The sequence below is a fragment of the Dendrobates tinctorius genome, unplaced genomic scaffold, assembly GCF_039654945.1.
Source record: "Dendrobates tinctorius isolate UK_male_01 unplaced genomic scaffold, ASM3965494v1 ptg000237l, whole genome shotgun sequence".
In the NCBI taxonomy this organism is placed as follows: domain Eukaryota; kingdom Metazoa; phylum Chordata; class Amphibia; order Anura; family Dendrobatidae; genus Dendrobates; species Dendrobates tinctorius.
Window position 1 is genome coordinate 1,050,239 of NW_027361904.1, and position 19,812 is coordinate 1,070,050.

At 56.3% G+C, this 19,812-nt stretch overlaps 2 protein-coding genes across 2 annotated transcripts in view; both read right to left on the reverse strand.

Moving 5' to 3' along the window:
* Positions 1 to 19,812, reverse strand: part of LOC141060481 (uncharacterized) — a 242,517-nt gene that overhangs the window by 112,136 nt on the left and 110,569 nt on the right.
* On the reverse strand, positions 2,949 to 14,803 carry LOC141060490 (gastrula zinc finger protein XlCGF66.1-like). Its single transcript, XM_073556753.1, has 5 exons — positions 14,628 to 14,803; positions 4,580 to 4,725; positions 3,344 to 3,520; positions 3,137 to 3,260; positions 2,949 to 3,056 (listed from the first exon to the last, which is right to left on the reverse strand). Exons 2-5 carry the CDS (start codon positions 4,655 to 4,657, stop codon positions 2,953 to 2,955), a joined length of 483 nt encoding a protein of 160 aa, XP_073412854.1. The 5' UTR covers positions 4,658 to 4,725; positions 14,628 to 14,803; the 3' UTR covers positions 2,949 to 2,952.

The following is a 19,812-nucleotide window of genomic DNA, read 5'->3' on the forward strand; positions in this document are numbered from 1 at the left end:
AATTATTTTAAGGCTAATGAACGACCTCTCTACACTAACTTGTGTTGGTGGCAAAGCAGTAACCACATGGGCAACATCTCTAACAATGTCAGGGTGTAAAGGAATTGCCTCATGCACAGTCAGTTTTGATGAACGATTGAACTCTTCTACTTCTTTAAGAGCAAGTGAAAAATTTTGCTGAAATATGGACAATCTGTTTTCTATGGCAGTGGATTATTTTTCCCTAGGGCAACGCTTTGCCTGCTCCACTTCAGCCAAAAACTTTTCGAAATCAAACTCCTCATCTGACGAGGATGAAGAAATGGCAGCAGCAGCACTGGCAGGATCCGAGTCTTCTTGCTCTTGTCCGTCCTGTAGCCCACTCATCCCAACTGCTACCTCAAGCAGAGCTTCTCTTCCTTTAGTAAGCTGTTGATCATCTACCAATATACAATGACCTGTAGTGTTACCTGAGGGTTGGCCATATCAACAAGGAAGGGTTTCAGCTCAAGCTATCCTTCAGTCATTAAATAAGTGCTCCCCCTTCGAGTGGCTTGATCCACAATTGCCCTTTTTCCAGCACGTCTCTTCAAGATGGAATCAATTTTAGGGGTTCCGGCAGCAATAGCCAATTTCCTCACTTTGCTATTCAGAGTTCCAGCATGTCCCTCTTGCAGACTCTCTTATTGCCAGCTGCAGCGTGTGCACAACACAGCGCATGTGATGAATAGGAAAGAGGTGTGAAGCAGCTTCAACAAGATCATCTATTTGTAAAGAATCATTTTGCTGTTCTTCTGTAGTAATATCTGTTTGTTCCTCCGTTATGGGAACAGGACTGTGGTCTTACATCTCCAACATACTGAATGTGAAATGTTCTTCCAGCTGCTGTTCACCTTCATTACTCTCATTCATCAGTGTAATTGTACTTATGTTTGAAGCATTATCAGTTACAATAGCAAGAACCTGTTCTTTTCTAAGTTCATAATCTTGCTGATCTTTTTCCACTAAGGTCTGGAGAAACTGGCTGCTGTGATGAGCTTTAGGATCTTTTACTGCCAGCGTCTTAGTAACAATTTTTTTGTTGTCACAAACATATCGAACGTTGATAGCAAAATAGTTCACTCTGTGACGTGTGCAGGAATCCATTTTAAGAAACACAAAGCGTCTCTTGAGAGTCTTTTTAAGATCTTCCTTTTGGTTAAGGGCTTCTTCAATCACTAATTTTCTAATACTTTCTCTTTCCAGAGAAACATCAAGTTTGCAGCCATTTCCCCATTAAGAGCTGGAAAAGCTGGTCGTGCTAATAATGATAATGGTACACCGTCCTTCACAAGAAGCTCGATGAGCTGTCTTTTAAACACATCTGCTGTCATTGTTACAGTAACTTTGTCACTTGCAAAATATCTTGTAACTGATGTGTGAGACGCTCTTTCCTCCTCCTTTGCCTGGCGGGAAGTGCTGGTCTCTGGGTTCTTGATGAAGCTGTGATCTTTTTCAATCACAGCTTTGTCAACTTCTGGGTGGCAGCATTGTAAATGTCTTTTTAGATTGGAAACTCTTGAAGGAGCATTTTTACCACTGCCTGAGTATGCACTGATTTGGGCATCACAGCATTTGATTTCATCGGGGACACTTATACACTGACACACAAAATGTTATTTTATCTTGAGTCACTGTGAAATGCTCAAATACCAACTTCGACTCCACCAAAATGGTCTCCGATGCCACACCCCTGATTCTGTCACCAAACACTAACATAAGATTAATAGGACTTGATGGTTTCTGAGGCCCAAATTTGACAAATACCTTTTCTGACATCAGATGATGAAGAAATTGGCCGCTCACATAAGTATAATTTCCAGCTGTATACAGTATATACTTGTGTATAAGCCGAGTTTTTCAGCACATTTTTTTGTGCTTAAAACACCCCGCTCGGCTTAAACACAAATCATTGTCTCAGAAGACGGCAGGGGAGGGGGAGCAGCGGGTCACATAGACAGGAGCCGGCTGCTGCAGATAAAGCCTGTGCCCACTGCTAAAGAGAAATGAATATTCATTTCTCCTATAGCGCGCACACTGTCAGCAGCATCCACCGGCTTCCACATGTGTCCGCTCATTAAGATAATGAATATTCACCTCTCTCCACTCCCACAGGCGTGGAGAGAGGTGAATAGTCATTCCTTTAATGAGCGGGGAAAAATTATTGCTGGGCCGCAGCAACTGCTGGCGCAGGAACAAGATGCTGCGAAGGCGCACAGGGAAGGTAAGTAGGAGTTTTTTTTTATGCTTTACTCATGGGGGCCACGCATACAAGGATAGGGATGAGGAGCTATGCAGACGAGGATGGGGATAAGGAGTCATGTCGACAAGGATGGGAATGAGGAACCAGGCATATCTAGCTTATACTCGAGTCAATAAGTTTTTCCAGTTTTTCGTGGCAAAATCAAGTGCCTCAGCTTATACTCAGGTTGGCTAATATGAGTATTTACAGTATTATCACCTATATTATAAATGACAATCTGTGACCTCAGATACTGTATAACAGGATCACATCATTATCAATTCACATTGTGCTGAAAGAGATATTCATCTAAAGACCCTCACCTGGGCAGTGATCTGTAGGGGTCTCCTCTTCACACCGCTGATCGCTCCTCACATTAAGGGTCTCCTCTTTACACCATTGATCGCCCCTCACATAAGGGGTCTCCTCTTTACACCGGTGATCGTCCCTCAAATTTCTCTATGGACCATTAATATTATTGAGGTCTTTATCCGGATCCAAAACCTGCAAAACAAATATTGTAAAAGTCCCCGATGATCGGAGCAGTCTCCGGGAATAATGGTGAGAAGATCCAGACATGTGATGTTTATGGTCAGCTGTGATCCTGCCGTCTCCACCGTTCTCATTGTGTTTTATACACAAGTATAAAACATATAATACTGGAGGAGAAAACAAGACTGAACACAAGGACGTCACAGCCGTCTACACATCATAGGGAGATCTCCATCTACCTGATGGTCCTGTGGAGGAGGAGGAGCGGGACATCTCTCTGGGGTTGTCCTCTTACTGGAGAGAACTGAGGAGACACAGACAGGACTGACATCATTATTACATACAGAGAATTATAGGTCGTGTGTATTTAGTCCTGTCTATTACCTGGTGATGTGCGGGGCCGGTGCTCCCCCATCATCACCTCCTGGTACCGATCCTTGTGTCCTTCCAAATACTCCCACTCCTCCATGGAGAGATAGACGGTGACATCCTGACACCTTATAGGAACCTGACACACACAATAATACCGTGATCACCCACAATCCTCCAGTGCTGTCCTGTATAATGTCCCAGAATTCCCAGCAGCATCACCTCTCCAGTCAGCAGCTCAATCATCTTGTTAGTGAGTTCTAGGATCTTCTGGGCATTGATGTCCTCATGTATCTGGTGGTGAGGTGGAGGCCCCGGGATTGGGCTCATGGTTCCTTCCCGTCCTTCAGATACAGGGGACTGACAGCGATCACTAGAGGTCTTTACTAATGTGTAATCCTGAGTGTGGAGACATTAATAATATCACTACAGACATCTCCAGAGTCCATCACCTCTCCGGTCATATCCCCTGTTATTCCCATAGATAATGAGGTCATGTGATGACATCAGAGCCTCTCACCTCTCCGGTCATATCCCCTGTTATTCCCATAGATAATGAGGTCATGTGATGACATCAGAACCTCTCACCTCTCCGGTCATATCCCGTTATCCCCATAGATAACGAGGTCATGTGATGACATCAGAGCCTCTCACCTCTCCGGTCATATCCCCTGTTATTCCCATAGATAATGAGGTCATGTGATGACATCAGAGCCTCTCACCTCTCCGGTCATATCCCGTTATCCCCATAGACAACGAGGTAATGTGATGACATCAGAGCCTATCACCTCTCCGGTCATTTCCCCTGTTATTCCCATAGATAATGAGGTCATGTGATGACATCAGAGCCTCTCACCTCTCCGGTCATATCCCCTGTTATTCCCATAGATAATGAGGTCATGTGATGTCATCAGAGCCTCTCACCTCTCCAGTCATATCCCCTGTTATTCCCATAGATAATGATGTCATGTGATGACATCAGAGCCTTTCACCTCTCCGGTCATTTCCCCTGTTATTCCCATAGATAATGAGGTCATGTGATGACATCAGAGCCTCTCACCTCTCCGTTCATATCCCATTATCCCCATAGATAACGAGGTCATGTGATGACATCAGAACCTCTCACCTGTCCAGTCATATCCCGTTATTCCCATAGATAATGAGGTCATATGATGACATCAGAGCCTCTCACCTCGCCGGTCATATCCCCTGTTATTCCCATAGATAATGAGGTCATGTGATGACATCAGAGCCTCTCACCTCTCCGGTCATATCCCCTGTTATTCCCATAGATAATGAGGTCATGTGATGACATCAGAGCCTCTCACCTCTCCGGTCATATCCCCTGTTATTCCCATAATGAGGTCATGTGATGACATCAGAGCCTCTCACCTCTCCGGTCATATCCCGTTATTCCCATAGATAATGAGGTCATCTGATGACATCAGAGCCTCTCACCTCTCCGGTAAGATGGAAGATTATCTCCAGGGTGAGGTTTAGTATCCTCTCCGCCATCTTGCCTCTGTCCTTATTCATCCCTGACACATTAATCAGGAAGATTCCCGCAGAGACGTTATCAGCAGAGGATCCTTTATTGGAGAAACCTGAATGGAGAAAATATGAGATAAAAACAACATAAACTTCATAGGAAACAATATGGAGAAACATTTATAAACTAAACCCCATTTCTATCCTCTCCCGTGACCTCTGCCTGTAGGTGGCGCCGCTCTTGCACTGTGTGCAGGCAGTGACATGTTCCTATATAACATTAGTGTTGCTGGGACTTATGGTACCACCCAGCAGGGATTCTATGTCTTACAGCGGAGCGCTGGTTATCACTTGTAGTTCGCTCTTTATTTTCCATTCTGTCCCGGACTTTCACCTCCTGACTTTGATTTGTCATCATACGTCTTCTCTGCCAGCTCGCTCCACCGGCCAGCAGCCACGCCGTGGACGTATTCCAGGGGTCCGCCTTAACTCCTGACCACAATAGAGGCTTAGGGTCAAGATTTCTGCAGACCCCGTCCATAGAGGCCCAGTAAGAGCGGCCGAGCGTCACATCCAGTCACTGTTATAGGAGAGCAGCAGCGGTAACAGCAAGAAGAGGAAGGAGCGACAGAGGCCGAACAGAGGAGATCACACAGTGAGGAGGAGATCGCTGCGCCCAGAAGTGTCACGTGGAGACAGAGGGGATCTGTTTTGCGGATTATGGAGACTCCAAATACCGGTGTGAAGGAGACCTTGAGGACACGGGGCCGGTACAGACCAGGAGCGGTCAGCAGAGCAGAGGAATACTGGGCTGCTGGACAGGAGCCCTGAGGAGCCACACTGAGGCCATGTCATAGGGAAAAAGATACAGGAGCCCTGAGGGGCCACACTGAGGCCACGTTATAGGGAGGAAGGTACAGGAGCCCTGAGGGGCCACACTGAGGCCACGTCATAGGGAGGAAGGTACAGGAGCCCTGAGGGGCTACACTGAGGCCATGTCATAGGGAGGAAGGTCCAGGATATCTGAGGGGCCACACTGAGGCCATATCATAGGGAGGAAGGTACAGGAGCCCTGAGTGGCCACACTGAGGCCATGTCATAGGGAGGAAGGTACAGGAGCCCTGAGGGGCCACACTGAGGCCATGTCATAGGGAAGAAGGTACAGGAGAGCCCTGAGGGGCCACACTGAGGCCATGTCATAGGGAGGAAGGTACAGGAGAGCCCTGAGGGGCCACACTGAGGCCATGTCATAGGGAGGAAGGTACAGGAACCCTGAGGGGCCACAATGAGGCCATATCATAGGGAGGAAGGTACAGGAGAGCCCTGAGGGGCCACACTGAGGCCATGTCATAGGGAGGAAGGTACAGGAGCCCTGAGGGGCCTCACTGAGGCCATGTCATAGGGAGGAAGGCACAGGAGCACTGAGGGGCCACACTGAGGCCATGTCATAGTGAGGAAGATACAGGTGAGCCCTGAGGGGCCACACTGAGGCCATGTCATAGGGAGGAAGGTACAGGAGCCCTGAGGGGCCACACAGAGGCCATGTCATAGGGAGGAAGGTGCAGGAGCCCTGAGGGGCCACACTGAGGCCATGTCATAGGGAAAAAGATACAGGAGCCCTGAGGGGCCACACTGAGGCCACGTCATAGGGAGGAAGGTACAGGAGCCCTGAGGGGCCACACTGAGGCCATGTCATAGGGAGGAAGGTCCAGGATCCCTGCGGTCCACACTGAGGCAATGTCATAGGGAGGAAGGTACAGGAGCCCTGAGGGGCCACACTGAGGCCATGTCATAGGGAGGAAGGTACAGGAGCCCTGAGGACCTACATTGACGCCATATCATAGGGAGGAAGGTACAGGAGCCCTGAGTGGCCACACTGAGGCCATGTCATAGGGAGGAAGGTACAGGAGAGTCCTGAGGGGCCACACTGAGGCCATGTGATAGAGAGGAAGGTACAAGAGCCCTGAGGAGCCACACTGAGGCCATGTCATAGGGAGGAAAGAACAGAAGCCCTGAGGGGCCACACTGAGGCCATGTCATAGGGAGAAAGGTACAGGAGCCCTGAGGGGCCACACTGAGGCCATGTGATAGAGAGGAAGATACAAGAGCCCTGAGGAGCCACACTGAGGCCATGTCATAGGGAGGAAAGAACAGGAGCCCTGAGGGGCCATACTGAGTCCATGTCATAGCTAGGAAGGTACAAGAGCCCTGAGGGGCCACACTGAGGCCATTTCATAGGGAGGAAGGTACAGGAGCCCTGAGGGGGTCACACTGAGGCCATGTCATAGGGAGGAAGGTACAGGAGAGCCCTGAGTGGCCACACTGAGGCCATGTCATAGAGAGGAAGATACAGTAGAGCCCTGAGGGGCCACACTGAGGCCATGTCATAGGGAAAAAGATACAGGAGCCCTGAGGGGCCACACTGAGGCCATGTCATAAGGAGGAAGGTACAGGAGCCCTGAGGGGCCACACTGAGGCCATGTCATAGGGAGGAAGGTCCAGGATTCCAGCGGGCCACACTGAGGCCATGTCATAGGGAGGAAGATACAGGAGCCCTGAGGGGCCACACTGAGGCCATGTCATAGGGAGAAAGGTACAGGAGCCCTGAGGGGCCACACTGAGGCCATGTCATAGGGAGGAAGGTACAGGAGCCCTGAGTGGCCACACAGAGGCCATGTCATAGGGAGGAAGGTACAGGAGCCCTGAGGGGCCACATGGAGGCCATGTCATAGGGAGGAAGGTACAGGAGCCCTGAGGGGCCACACTGAGGCAATGGCAAAGGGAGGAAGGTACAGGAGCCCTGAGGGGCCACACTGAGGCCATGTCATAGGGAGGAAGGTACAGGAGAGTTTTGAGGGGCCACACAGAGGCCATGTCATAGGGAGGAAAGTACAGGAGCTCGGAGGGGCCACACTGAGGCCATGTCATAGGGAGGAAGGCACAGGAGCCCTGAGGGGCCACACTGAGGCCATGTCATAGGGAGGAAGGTACAGGAGCCCTGAGGGGCCACACTGAGGCCATGTCATAGGGAGGAAGGTACAGGAGCCCTGAGGGGCCACACTGAGGCCATGTCATAGGGAGGAAAGTACAGGAGCTCGGAGGGGCCACACTGAGGCCATGTCATAGAGAGGAAGGCACAGGAGCCCTGAGGAGCCACACTGAGGCCATGTGATAGAGAGGAAGATACAAGAGCCCTGAGGAGCCACACTGAGGCCATGTCATAGGGAGGAAAGAACAGGAGCCCTGAGGGGCCACACTGAGGCCATGTCATAGCTAGGAAGGTACAAGAGCCCTGAGGGGCCACACTGAGGCCATTTCATAGGGAGGAAGGTACAGGAGCCCTGAGGGGTCACACTGAGGCCATGTCATAGGGAGGAAGGTACAGGAGAGCCCTGCGTGGCCACACTGAGGCCATGTCATAGGGAGGAAGGTACAGGAACCCTGAGTGGCCACACTGAGGCCATGTCATAGGGAGGAAGGTACAGGAGCCCTGAGGGGCCTCACTGAGGCCATGTCATAGTGAGGAAGATACAGGAGAGCCCTGAGGGGCCACACTGAGGCCATGTCATAGGGAGGAAGGTACAGGAACCCTGAGAGGCCACACTGAGGCCATGTCATAGGGAGGAAGGTACAGGAGCCCTGAGGGGCCACACTGAGGCCATGTCATAGGGAAAAAGATACAGGAGCCCTGAGGGGCCACACTGAGGCCACGTCATGAGGAGGAAGGTACAGGAGCCCTGAGTGGCCACACTGAGGCCATGTCATAGGGAGGAAGGTCCAGGATCCCTGCGGGCCACACTGAGGCCATGTCATAGGGAGGAAGATACAGGAGCCCTGAGTGGCCACACTGAGGCCATGTCATAGGGAGGAAGGTACAGGAGCCCTGAGTGGCCACACAGAGGCCATGTCATAGGGAGGAAGGTACAGGAGCCCTGAGGGGCCACATGGAGGCCATGTCATAGGGAGGAAGGTACAGGAGCCCTGAGGGGCCACACTGAGGCAATGGCAAAGGGAGGAAGGTACAGGAGCCCTGAGGGGCCACACTGAGGCCATGTCATAGGGAGGAAGGTACAGGAGCCCTGAGGACCCACATTGACGCCATATCATAGGGAGGAAGGTAGAGGAGCCCTGAGTGGCCACACTGAGGCCATGTCATAAAGAGGAAAGTACAGGAGCTCGGAAGAGCCACACTGAGGCCATGTCATAGGGAGGAAGGCACAGGAGCCCTGAGGGGCCACACAGAGGCCATGTCATAGGGAGGAAGGTACAGGAGCCCTGAGGGGCCACACTGAGGCCATGTCATAGGGAGGAAAGTACAGGAGCTCGGAGGGGCCACACTGAGGCCATGTCATAGGGAGGAAGGCACAGGAGCCCTGAGGAGCCACACTGAGGCCATGTCATAGGGAAGAAAGAACAGGAGGCCCTGAGGGGCCACACTGAGGCCATGTCATAGGGAGGAAGGTACAGGAGCCATGAGGGGCCACACTGAGGCCATGTCATAGGGAGGAAGGTGCAGGAGAGTCCTGAGGGGCCACACTGAGGCCATGTCATAGGGAGGAAGGTACAGGAGCCCTGAGGGGCCACATTGAGGCCATGTCATAGGGAGGAAGGTACAGGAGCCCTGAGGGGACACACTGAGGCCATGTCAAAGGGAGGAAGGTACAGGAGCCCTGAGGGGCCACACTGAGGCCATGTCATAGCTAGGAAGGTACAAGAGCCCTGAGGGGCCACACTGAGGCCATGTCATAGGGAGGAAGGTACAGGAGCCCTGAGGGGCCACACTGAGGCCATGTCATAGGGAGGAAGGTACAGGAGAGCCCTGAGTGGCCACACTGAGGCCATGTCATAGGTAGGAAGGTACAGGAACCCTGAGTGGCCACACTGAGGCCATGTCATAGGGAGGAAGGCACAGGAGCACTGAGGAGCCACACTGAGGCCATGTCATAGTGAGGAAGATACAGGAGAGCCCTGAGGGGCCACACTGAGGCCATGTCATAGGGAGGAAGGTACACGAACCCTGAGAGGCCACACTGAGGCCATGTCATAGGGAGGAAGTTACAGGAGCCCTGAGGGGCCACACTGAGGCCATGTCATAGGGAAAAAGATACAGGAGCCCTGAGGGGCCACACTGAGGCCATGTCATAGGGAGGAAGGTACAGGAGCCCTGAGGGGCCACACTGAGGCCTTGTCATAGGGAGGAAGGTCCAGGATCCCTGCGGGCCACACTGAGGCCATGTCATAGGGAGGAAGATACAGGAGCCCTGAGTGGCCACACTGAGGCCATGTCATAGGGAGGAAGGTACAGGAGCCCTGAGTGGCCACACAGAGGCCATGTCATAGGGAGGAAGGTACAGGAGCCCTGAGGGGCCACATGGAGGCCATGTCATAGGGAGGAAGGTACAGGAGCCCTGAGGGGCCACACTGAGGCAATGGCAAAGGGAGGAAGGTACAGGAGCCCTGAGGGGCCACACTGAGGCCATGTCATAGGGAGGAAGGTACAGGAGCCCTGAGGACCCACATTGACGCCATATCATAGGGAGGAAGGTAGAGGAGCCCTGAGTGGCCACACTGAGGCCATGTCATAAAGAGGAAAGTACAGGAGCTCGGAAGAGCCACACTGAGGCCATGTCATAGGGAGGAAGGCACAGGAGCCCTGAGGGGCCACACAGAGGCCATGTCATAGGGAGGAAGGTACAGGAGCCCTGAGGGGCCACACTGAGGCCATGTCATAGGGAGGAAAGTACAGGAGCTCGGAGGGGCCACACTGAGGCCATGTCATAGGGAGGAAGGCACAGGAGCCCTGAGGAGCCACACTGAGGCCATGTCATAGGGAAGAAAGAACAGGAGCCCTGAGGGGCCACACTGAGGCCATGTCATAGGGAGGAAGGTACAGGAGCCATGAGGGGCCACACTGAGGCCATGTCATAGGGAGGAAGGTGCAGGAGAGTCCTGAGGGGCCACACTGAGGCCATGTCATAGGGAGGAAGGTACAGGAGCCCTGAGGGGCCACATTGAGGCCATGTCATAGGGAGGAAGGTACAGGAGCCCTGAGGGGACACACTGAGGCCATTTCAAAGGGAGGAAGGTACAGGAGCCCTGAGGGGCCACACTGAGGCCATGTCATAGCTAGGAAGGTACAAGAGCCATGAGGGGCCACACTGAGGCCATGTCATAGGGAGGAAGGTACAGGAGCCCTGAGGGGCCACACTGAGGCCATGTCATAGGGAGGAAGGTACAGGAGAGCCCTGAGTGGCCACACTGAGGCCATGTCATAGGGAGGAAGGTACAGGAACCCTGAGTGGCCACACTGAGGCCATGTCATAGGGAGGAAGGTACAAGAGCCCTGAGGGGCCTCACTGAGGCCATGTCATAGGGAGGAAGGCACAGGAGCACTGAGGAGCCACACTGAGGCCATGTCATAGTGAGGAAGATACAGGAGAGCCCTGAGGGGTCACACTGAGGCCATGTCATAGGGAGGAAGGTACACGAACCCTGAGAGGCCACACTGAGGCCATGTCATAGGGAGGAAGGTACAGGAGACCTGAGGGGCCACACTGAGGCCATGTCATAGGGAAAAAGATACAGGAGCCCTGAGGGGCCACACTGAGGCCATGTCATAGGGAGGAAGGTACAGGAGCCCTGAGGGGCCACACTGAGGCCATGTCATAGGGAGGAAGGTACAGGAGCCCTGAGGGGCCACATTGAGGCCATGTCATAGAGAGGAAGGTACAGGAGCCCTGAGGGGCCACACTGTGGCAATCGCAAAGAGAGGAAGGTACAGGAGTCCTGAGGGGCCACACTGAGGCCATGTCATAGGGAGGAAGGTACAGGAGAGTCTTGAGGGGCCACACAGAGGCCATGTCATAGGGAGGAAAGTACAGGAGCTTGGAGGGGCCACACTGAGGCCATGTCATAGGGAGGAAGGCACAGGAGCCCTGAGGGGCCACACTGAGGCCATGTCATAGGGAGGAAGGTACAGGAGCCCTGAGGGGCCACACTGAGGCCATGTCATAGGAAGGAAGGTACAGGAGCCATGAGGGGCCACACTGAGGCCATGTCATAGGGAGGAAGGTGCAGGAGAGTCCTGAGGGGCCACACTGAGGCCATGTCATAGGGAGGAAGGTACAGGAGCCCTGAGGGGCCACACTGAGGCCATGTCATAGGGAGGAAGGTACAGGAGCCCTGAGGGGACACACTGAGGCCATGTCAAAGGGAGGAAGGTACAGGAGCCCTGAGGGGCCACACTGAGGCCATGTCATAGGGAGGAAGGTACAGGAGCCCTGAGGGGCCACACTGAGGCCATGTCATAGGGAGGAAGGTACAGGAGCCCTGAGGGGCCACACTGAGGCCATGTCATAGGGAGGAAGGCACAGGAGCACTGAGGAGCCACACTGAGGCCATGTCATAGGGAGGAAGGTACAGGAGCCCTGAGGACCCACATTGACGCCATATCATAGGGAGGAAGGTACAGGAACCCTGAGTGGCCACACTGAGGCCATGTCATAGGGAGGAAGGTACAAGAGCCCTGAGGGGCCTCACTGAGGCCATGTCATAGGGAGGAAGGCACAGGAGCACTGAGGAGCCACACTGAGGCCATGTCATAGTGAGGAAGATACAGGAGAGCCCTGAGGGGCCACACTGAGGCCATGTCATAGGGAGGAAGGTACACGAACCCTGAGAGGCCACACTGAGGCCATGTCATAGGGAGGAAGGTACAGGAGCCATGAGGGGCCACACTGAGGCCATGTCATAGGGAGGAAGGTACAGGAGCCCTGAGGGGCCACATTGAGGCCATGTCATAGAGAGGAAGGTACAGGAGCCCTGAGGGGCCACACTGAGGCAATCGCAAAGAGAGGAAGGTACAGGAGTCCTGAGGGGCCACACTGAGGCCATGTCATAGGGAGGAAGGTACAGGAGAGTCTTGAGGGGCCACACAGAGGCCATGTCATAGGGAGGAAAGTACAGGAGCTTGGAGGGGCCACACTGAGGCCATGTCATAGGGAGGAAGGCACAGGAGCCCTGAGGGGCCACACTGAGGCCATGTCATAGGGAGGAAGGTACAGGAGCCCTGAGGGGCCACACTGAGGCCATGTCATAGGAAGGAAGGTACAGGAGCCATGAGGGGCCACACTGAGGCCATGTCATAGGGAGGAAGGTGCAGGAGAGTCCTGAGGGGCCACACTGAGGCCATGTCATAGGGAGGAAGGTACAGGAGCCCTGAGGGGCCACACTGAGGCCATGTCATAGGGAGGAAGGTACAGGAGCCCTGAGGGGACACACTGAGGCCATGTCAAAGGGAGGAAGGTACAGGAGCCCTGAGGGGCCACACTGAGGCCATGTCATAGGGAGGAAGGTACAGGAGCCCTGAGGGGCCACACTGAGGCCATGTCATAGGGAGGAAGGTCCAGGATCCCTGAGGGGCCACACTGAGGCCACATCATAGGGAGGAAGGTACAGGAGCCCTGAGGGGCCACACTGAGGCCATGTCATAGGGAGGAAGGTACAGGATCCCTGAGGGGCCACACTGAGGCCATGTCATAGGGAGGAAGGTACAGGAGCCCTGAGGGGCCACACTGAGGCCATGTCATAAGGAGGAGGGTACAGGATCCCTGAGGGGCCACACTGAGGCCATGTCATAGGGAGGAAGGTACAGGAGCCCTGAGGGGCACACTGAGGCCATGTCATAGGGAGGAATGTACAGGAGCCCTGAGGGGCCACACTGAGGTCATGTCATTGGGAGGAAGGTACAGGAGCCCTGAGGGGCCACACTGAGGCCATGTCATTGGGAGGAAGGTACAGGAGCCCTGAGGGGCCACACTGAGGCCATGTCATAGGGAGGAAGGTACAGGAGCCCTGAGGGGCCACACTGAGGCCATGTCATAGGGAGGAAGTTCCAGGAGAGTCCTGAGGGGCCACACTGAGGCCATGTCATAGGGAGGAAGGTTCAGGAGCCCTGAGGGGCCACACTGAGGCCATGTCATTGGGAGGAAGGTACAGGAGCCCAGAGGGGTCACACTGAGGCCATGTCATAGGGAGGAAGGTACAGGAGCCCTGAGGGGCCACACTGAGGCCATGTCATAGGGAGGAAGTTCCAGGAGAGTCCTGAGGGGCCACACTGAGGCCATGTCATAGGGAGGAAGGTACAGGAGCCCTGAGGGGCCACACTGAGGCCATGTCATTGGGAGGAAGGTACAGGAGCCCAGAGGGGTCACACTGAGGCCATGTCATTGGGAGGAAGGTACAGGAGCCCGGAGGGGCCACACTGAGGCCATGTCATTGGGAGGAAGTTCCAGGAGAGTCCTGAGGGGCCACACTGAGGCCATGTCATAGGGAGGAAGGTTCAGGAGCCCTGAGGGGCCACACTGGGGCCATGTCATAGGGAGGAAGGAACAGGAGCCCGATAGGGCCACACTGAGGTCATGTCATAGGGAGGAAGGTACAGGAGCCCAGAGGGGTCACACTGAGGCCATGTCATAGGGAGGAAGGTTCAGGAGCCCTGAGGGGCCACACTGAGGCCATGTCAGAGGGAGCAAGGTACAGGAGCCCTGAGGGGCCACACTGAGGCCATGTCATAGGGAGGAATGTACAGGAGCCCTGAGGGGCCACACTGAGGCCATGTCATAGGGAGCAAGGTACAGGAGCCCTGAGGGGCCACACTGAGGCCATGTCATAGGGAGGAAGGTACAGGAGCCCTGAGGGGCCACACTGAGGCCATGTCATAGGGAGGAAGGTGCAGGAGAGTCCTGGGGGCTGGAGACTGAATACAGCAGCGGTCATGTGACATCAGATGTAACCACACAGATAATAACAACTACAACTCCTCCCATCATCAGCCGCATAAAGGGTTAATCCTCCCCAATAACAGGAGGAGGGCGCCATCTGCAGGGAGTCTGTATGTTCTCCCCGTTTTTCCTCCCGCGCTCCAGAGACTGATGGGGAATTAGATTGTGATAATGTCTGTACAGCGCTGAGGAATATGGTGGCGCCATAGAAGCGAGTGACAGAAACACACACATACCTCCACCTGCAGAGCGGCCGTGTGCGGACAGGACCTGCGTGACGTCACAGTCATGTGATCAGTCACATGGGGAGCAGTCACATGATCGGGGGCGGAGCTCCAGGTGTCTCAGTGTCTGCAGGACGTTGCTGTGCTGGATGATGTCTAGTATTATAGAGGAGGATGGAGCGGAGCCGCGTGTGTAATGTGTGCGGAGCGGAGCCGCGTGTGTAATGTGCGCGGAGCGGAGCCGCGTGTGTAATGTGCGCGGAGCCTCGTGTGTAATGTGCAGGGAGCGGAGCCGCGTGTGTAATGTGCGCGGAGCGGAGCCTCGTGTGTAATGTGCGCGGAGCGGAGCCTCGTGTGTAATGTGCGCGGAGCCGCGTGTGTAATGTGCAGGGAGCGGAGCCGCGTGTGTAATGTGTGTGGAGCGGAGCCGCGTGTGTAATGTGCGCGGAGCGGAGCCTCGTGTGTAATGTGCGGAGCGGAGCCGCGTGTGTAATGTGTGTGGAGCGGAGCCTCGTGTGTAATGTGTGCGGAGCGGAGCCTCGTGTGTAATGTGCGCGGAGCGGAGCCTCGTGTGTAATGTGCGCGGAGCGGAGCCTCGTGTGTAATGTGCGCGGAGCGGAGCCTCGTGTGTAATGTGCGCGGAGCGGAGCCTCGTGTGTAATGTGCGCGGAGCGGAGCCTCGTGTGTAATGTGCGCGGAGCGGAGCCGCGTGTGTAATGTGTGTGGAGCGGAGCCTCGTGTGTAATGTGCGCGGAGCGGAGCCTCGTGTGTAATGTGCGCGGAGCGGAGCCTCGTGTGTAATGTGCGCGGAGCGGAGCCTCGTGTGTAATGTGCGCGGAGCGGAGCCTCGTGTGTAATGTGCGCGGAGCCTCGTGTGTAATGTGCAGGGAGCGGAGCCGCGTGTGTAATGTGTGTGGAGCGGAGCCTCGTGTGTAATGTGCGCGGAGCGGAGCCTCGTGTGTAATGTGCGCGGAGCGGAGCCTCGTGTGTAATGTGCGCGGAGCGGAGCCTCGTGTGTAATGTGCGCGGAGCGGAGCCTCGTGTGTAATGTGCGCGGAGCCGCGTGTGTAATGTGTGCGGAGCGGAGCCGCGTGTGTAATGTGCGCGGAGCCGCGTGTGTAATGTGAGCGGAGCCGCGTGTGTAATGTGTGCGGAGCCGCGTGTGTAATGTGCGCGGAGCGGAGCCTCGTGTGTAATGTGCGCGGAGCCGCGTGTGTAATGTGCAGGGAGCGGAGCCGCGTGTGTAATGTGTGTGGAGCGGAGCCTCGTGTGTAATGTGCGCGGAGCGGAGCCTCGTGTGTAATGTGCGCGGAGCGGAGCCTCGTGTGTAATGTGCGCGGAGCGGAGCCTCGTGTGTAATGTGCGCGGAGCGGAGCCTCGTGTGTAATGTGCGCGGAGCCTCGTGTGTAATGTGCAGGGAGCGGAGCCGCGTGTGTAATGTGTGTGGAGCGGAGCCTCGTGTGTAATGTGCGCGGAGCGGAGCCTCGTGTGTAATGTGCGCGGAGCGGAGCCTCGTGTGTAATGTGCGCGGAGCGGAGCCTCGTGTGTAATGTGCGCGGAGCGGAGCCTCGTGTGTAATGTGCGCGGAGCCGCATGTGTAATGTGTGCGGAGCGGAGCCGCGTGTGTAATGTGCGCGGAGCCGCGTGTGTAATGTGAGCGGAGCCGCGTGTGTAATGTGTGCGGAGCCGCGTGTGTAATGTGCGCGGAGCCGCGTGTGTAATGTGAGCGGAGCCGCGTGTGTAATGTGTGCGGAGCGGAGCCGCGTGTGTAATGTGCGCGGAGCCGCGTGTGTAATGTGAGCGGAGCCGCGTGTGTAATGTGCGCGGAGCGGAGCCGCGTGTGTAATGTGAGCGGAGCCGCGTGTGTAATGTGCGCGGAGCGGAGCCGCGTGTGTAATGTGTGCGGAGCGGAGCCGCGTGTGTAATGTGTGCGGAGCGGAGCCGCGTGTGTAATGTGCGCGGAGCCTCGTGTGTAATGTGCGCGGAGCCTCGTGTGTAATGTGCGGGGAGCGGAGCCGCGTGTGTAATGTGCGCGGAGCGGAGCCGCGTGTGTAATGTGCGCGGAGCCTCGTGTGTAATGTGCGGGGAGCGGAGCCGCGTGTGTAATGTGCGCGGAGCCGCGTGTGTAATGTGCGCGGAGCCTCGTGTGTAATGTGCGGGGAGCGTAGCCGCGTGTGTAATGTGAGCGGAGCCGCGTGTGTAATGTGCGCGGAGCCGCGTGTGTAATGTGCGGGGAGCGGAGCCGCGTGTGTAATGTGAGCGGAGCCGCGTGTGTAATGTGCGCAGAGCGGAGCCTCGTGTGTAATGTGCGGGGAGCGGAGCCTCGTGTGTAATGTGCGCGGAGCCGCGTGTGTAATGTGAGCGGAGCCGCGTGTGTAATGTGCGCGGAGCGGAGCCGCGTGTGTAATGTGTGCGGAGCGGAGCCGCGTGTGTAATGTGTGCGGAGCGGAGCCTCGTGTGTAATGTGCGCGGAGCCTCGTGTGTAATGTGCGGGGAGCGTAGCCGCGTGTGTAATGTGCGGGGAGCGGAGCCGCGTGTGTAATGTGTGCGGAGCGGAGCCGCGTGTGTAATGTGCGCGGAGCGGAGCCGCGTGTGTAATGTGCGCGGAGCGGAGCCTCGTGTGTAATGTGCGGGGAGCGTAGCCGCGTGTGTAATGTGCGCGGAGCCGCGTGTGTAATGTGTGCGGAGCGGAGCCGCGTGTGTAATGTGTGCGGAGCCGCGTGTGTAATGTGCGGAGCGGAGCCTCGTGTGTAATGTGTGCGGAGCGGAGCCTCGTGTGTAATGTGCGGGGAGCGGAGCCGCGTGTGTAATGTGCGCGGAGCGGAGCCTCGTGTGTAATGTGCGGGGAGCGGAGCCGCGCGTGTAATGTGCGCGGACAGAGCGGAGCCGTGTGTGTAATGTGCGCGGACCCGCGTGTGTAATGTGCGCGGAGCCGCGTGTGTAATGTGTGCGGAGCGGAGCCGCGTGTGTAATGTGTGCGTAGCGGAGCCGCGTGTGTAATGTGCGCGGAGCGGAGCCTCGTGCGTATTGTGTGTGTGGAGCCGCGTGTGTAATGTGTGCGTAGCGGAGCCGCGTGTGTAATGTGCGCGGAGCGGAGTCGCGTGTGTAATGTGTGCGGAGCGGAGTCGCGTGTGTAATGTGTGCGGAGCGGAGCCGCGTGTGTAATGTGCGCGGAGCTGAGTCCCGTGTGTAATGTGCGCGGAGCGGAGCCGCGTGTGTAATGTGTGCGGAGCGGAGCCTCGTGTGTATTGAGTGTGTGGAGCCGCGTGTGTATTGTGTGTGTGGAGCCGCGTGTGTAATGTGCGCGGAGCGGAGCCGCGTGTGTAATGTGCGCGGAGCGGAGCCGCGTGTGTAATGTGCGCGGAGCCTCGTGTGTAATGTGCGGGGAGCGGAGCCGCGTGTGTAATGTGTGCGGAGCGGAGCCGCGTGTGTAATGTGCGCGGACAGAGCGGAGCCGTGTGTGTAATGTGCGCGGACAGAGCGGAGCCGCGTGTGTAATGTGCGCGGACAGAGCGGAGCCGCGTGTGTAATGTGCGGAGCCGCGTGTGTAATGTGTGCGGAGCGGAGCCTCGTGTGTAATGTGCGGGGAGCGGAGCCGCGTGTGTAATGTGCGCGGAGCGGAGCCTCGTGTGTAATGTGCGGGGAGCGGAGCCGCGCGTGTAATGTGCGCGGACAGAGCGGAGCCGTGTGTGTAATGTGCGCGGACCCGCGTGTGTAATGTGCGCGGAGCGGAGCCGCGTGTGTAATGTGCGGAGCGGAGCCGCGTGTGTAATGTGTGCGAAGCGGAGCCGCGTGTGTAATGTGCGCGGAGCGGAGCCGCGTGTGTAATGTGTGCGTAGCGGAGCCGCGTGTGTAATGTGCGCGGAGCGGAGCCGCGTGTGTAATGTGTGCGGAGCGGAGCCTCGTGTGTATTGTGTGTGTGGAGCCGCGTGTGTAATGTGCGCGGAGCGGAGTCGCGTGTGTAATGTGTGCGGAGCGGAGTCGCGTGTGTAATGTGTGCGGAGCGGAGCCGCGTGTGTAATGTGCGCGGAGCTGAGTCCCGTGTGTAATGTGCGCGGAGCGGAGCCGCGTGTGTAATGTGTGCGGAGCGGAGCCTCGTGTGTATTGAGTGTGTGGAGCCGCGTGTGTAATGTGTGCGGAGCGGAGTCGCGTGTGTAATGTGTGCGGAGCGGAGTCGCGTGTGTAATGTGTGCGGAGCCTCGTGTGTATTGTGTGTGTGGAGCCGCGTGTGTAATGTGCGCGGAGCGGAGCCGCGTGTGTAGTGTGCGTGGAGCGGAGCCGGGTGTGTAATGTGCACGGAGCCGCGTGTGTAATGTGCGGAGCGGAGCCGCGTGTGTAATGTATGCGGAGCGGAGCCGCGTGTGTAATGTGCGCGGAGCGGAGCCGCGTGTGTAATGTGCGCGGAGCAGAGCCGCGTGTGTAATGTGCGCGGAGCAGAGCCGCGTGTGTAATGTGCGCGGAGCCGCGTGTGTAATGTGTGTGTGGAGCCGCGTGTGTAATGTGCGCGGAGTGGAGCCGCGTGTGTAGTGTGCGTGAAGCGGAGCCGGGTGTGTAATGTGCACGGAGCCGCATGTGTAATGTGTGCGGAGCGGAGCCGCGTGTGTAATGTGTGCGGAGCGGAGCCACATGTGTAATGTGCGCGGAGCGGAGCCGCGTGTGTAATGTGCGCGGAGCGGAGCCTGTGTGTAATGTGTGCGGAGCGGAGCCTCGTGTGTATTGTGTGTGTGGAGCCGCGTGTGTAATGTGCGCGGAGCGGAGCCGCGTGTGTAGTGTGCGCGGAGCGGAGCCGGGTGTGTAATGTGCACGGAGCCGCGTGTGTAATGTGCGCGGAGCGGAGCCGCGTGTGTAATGTGTGCGGAGCGGAGCCGCGTGTGTAATGTGCGCGGAGCGGAGCCGCGTGTGTAATGTGCGCGGAGCGGAGCCGCGTGTGTAATGTGTGCGGAGCGCGTGTGTAATGTGTGTGGAGCCGCGTGTGTAATGTGTGTGTGGAGCCGCTTGTGTAACGTGTGCGGAGCATGGAGCGGAGCCGCGTGTGTAATGTGCACAGAGCGGAACCGCGTGTGTAATGTGCGCGGAGCGGAACCGCGTGTGTAATGTGGGCGGAGCGGAACTGCGTGTGTAATGTGGGCGGAGCCGCGTGTGTAATGTGCGCGGAGCGGAGCCGCGTGTGTAATGTGCGCGGAGCCTCGTGTGTAAT

Coding starts and splice junctions, on each gene's coding strand:
- LOC141060490 (XM_073556753.1), bottom strand. CDS start 4,657: ATGAATAAGGACAGAGGCAAGATGGCGGAGAGGATACTAAACCTCACC. Junction 3,261..3,343: donor TTGAGCTGCTGACTGGAGAG/GTGATGCTGCTG, acceptor TGTGTGTGTCAG/GTTCCTATAAGGTGTCAGGA. Junction 3,057..3,136: donor CCGGCCCCGCACATCACCAG/GTAATAGACAGG, acceptor GTGTCTCCTCAG/TTCTCTCCAGTAAGAGGACA.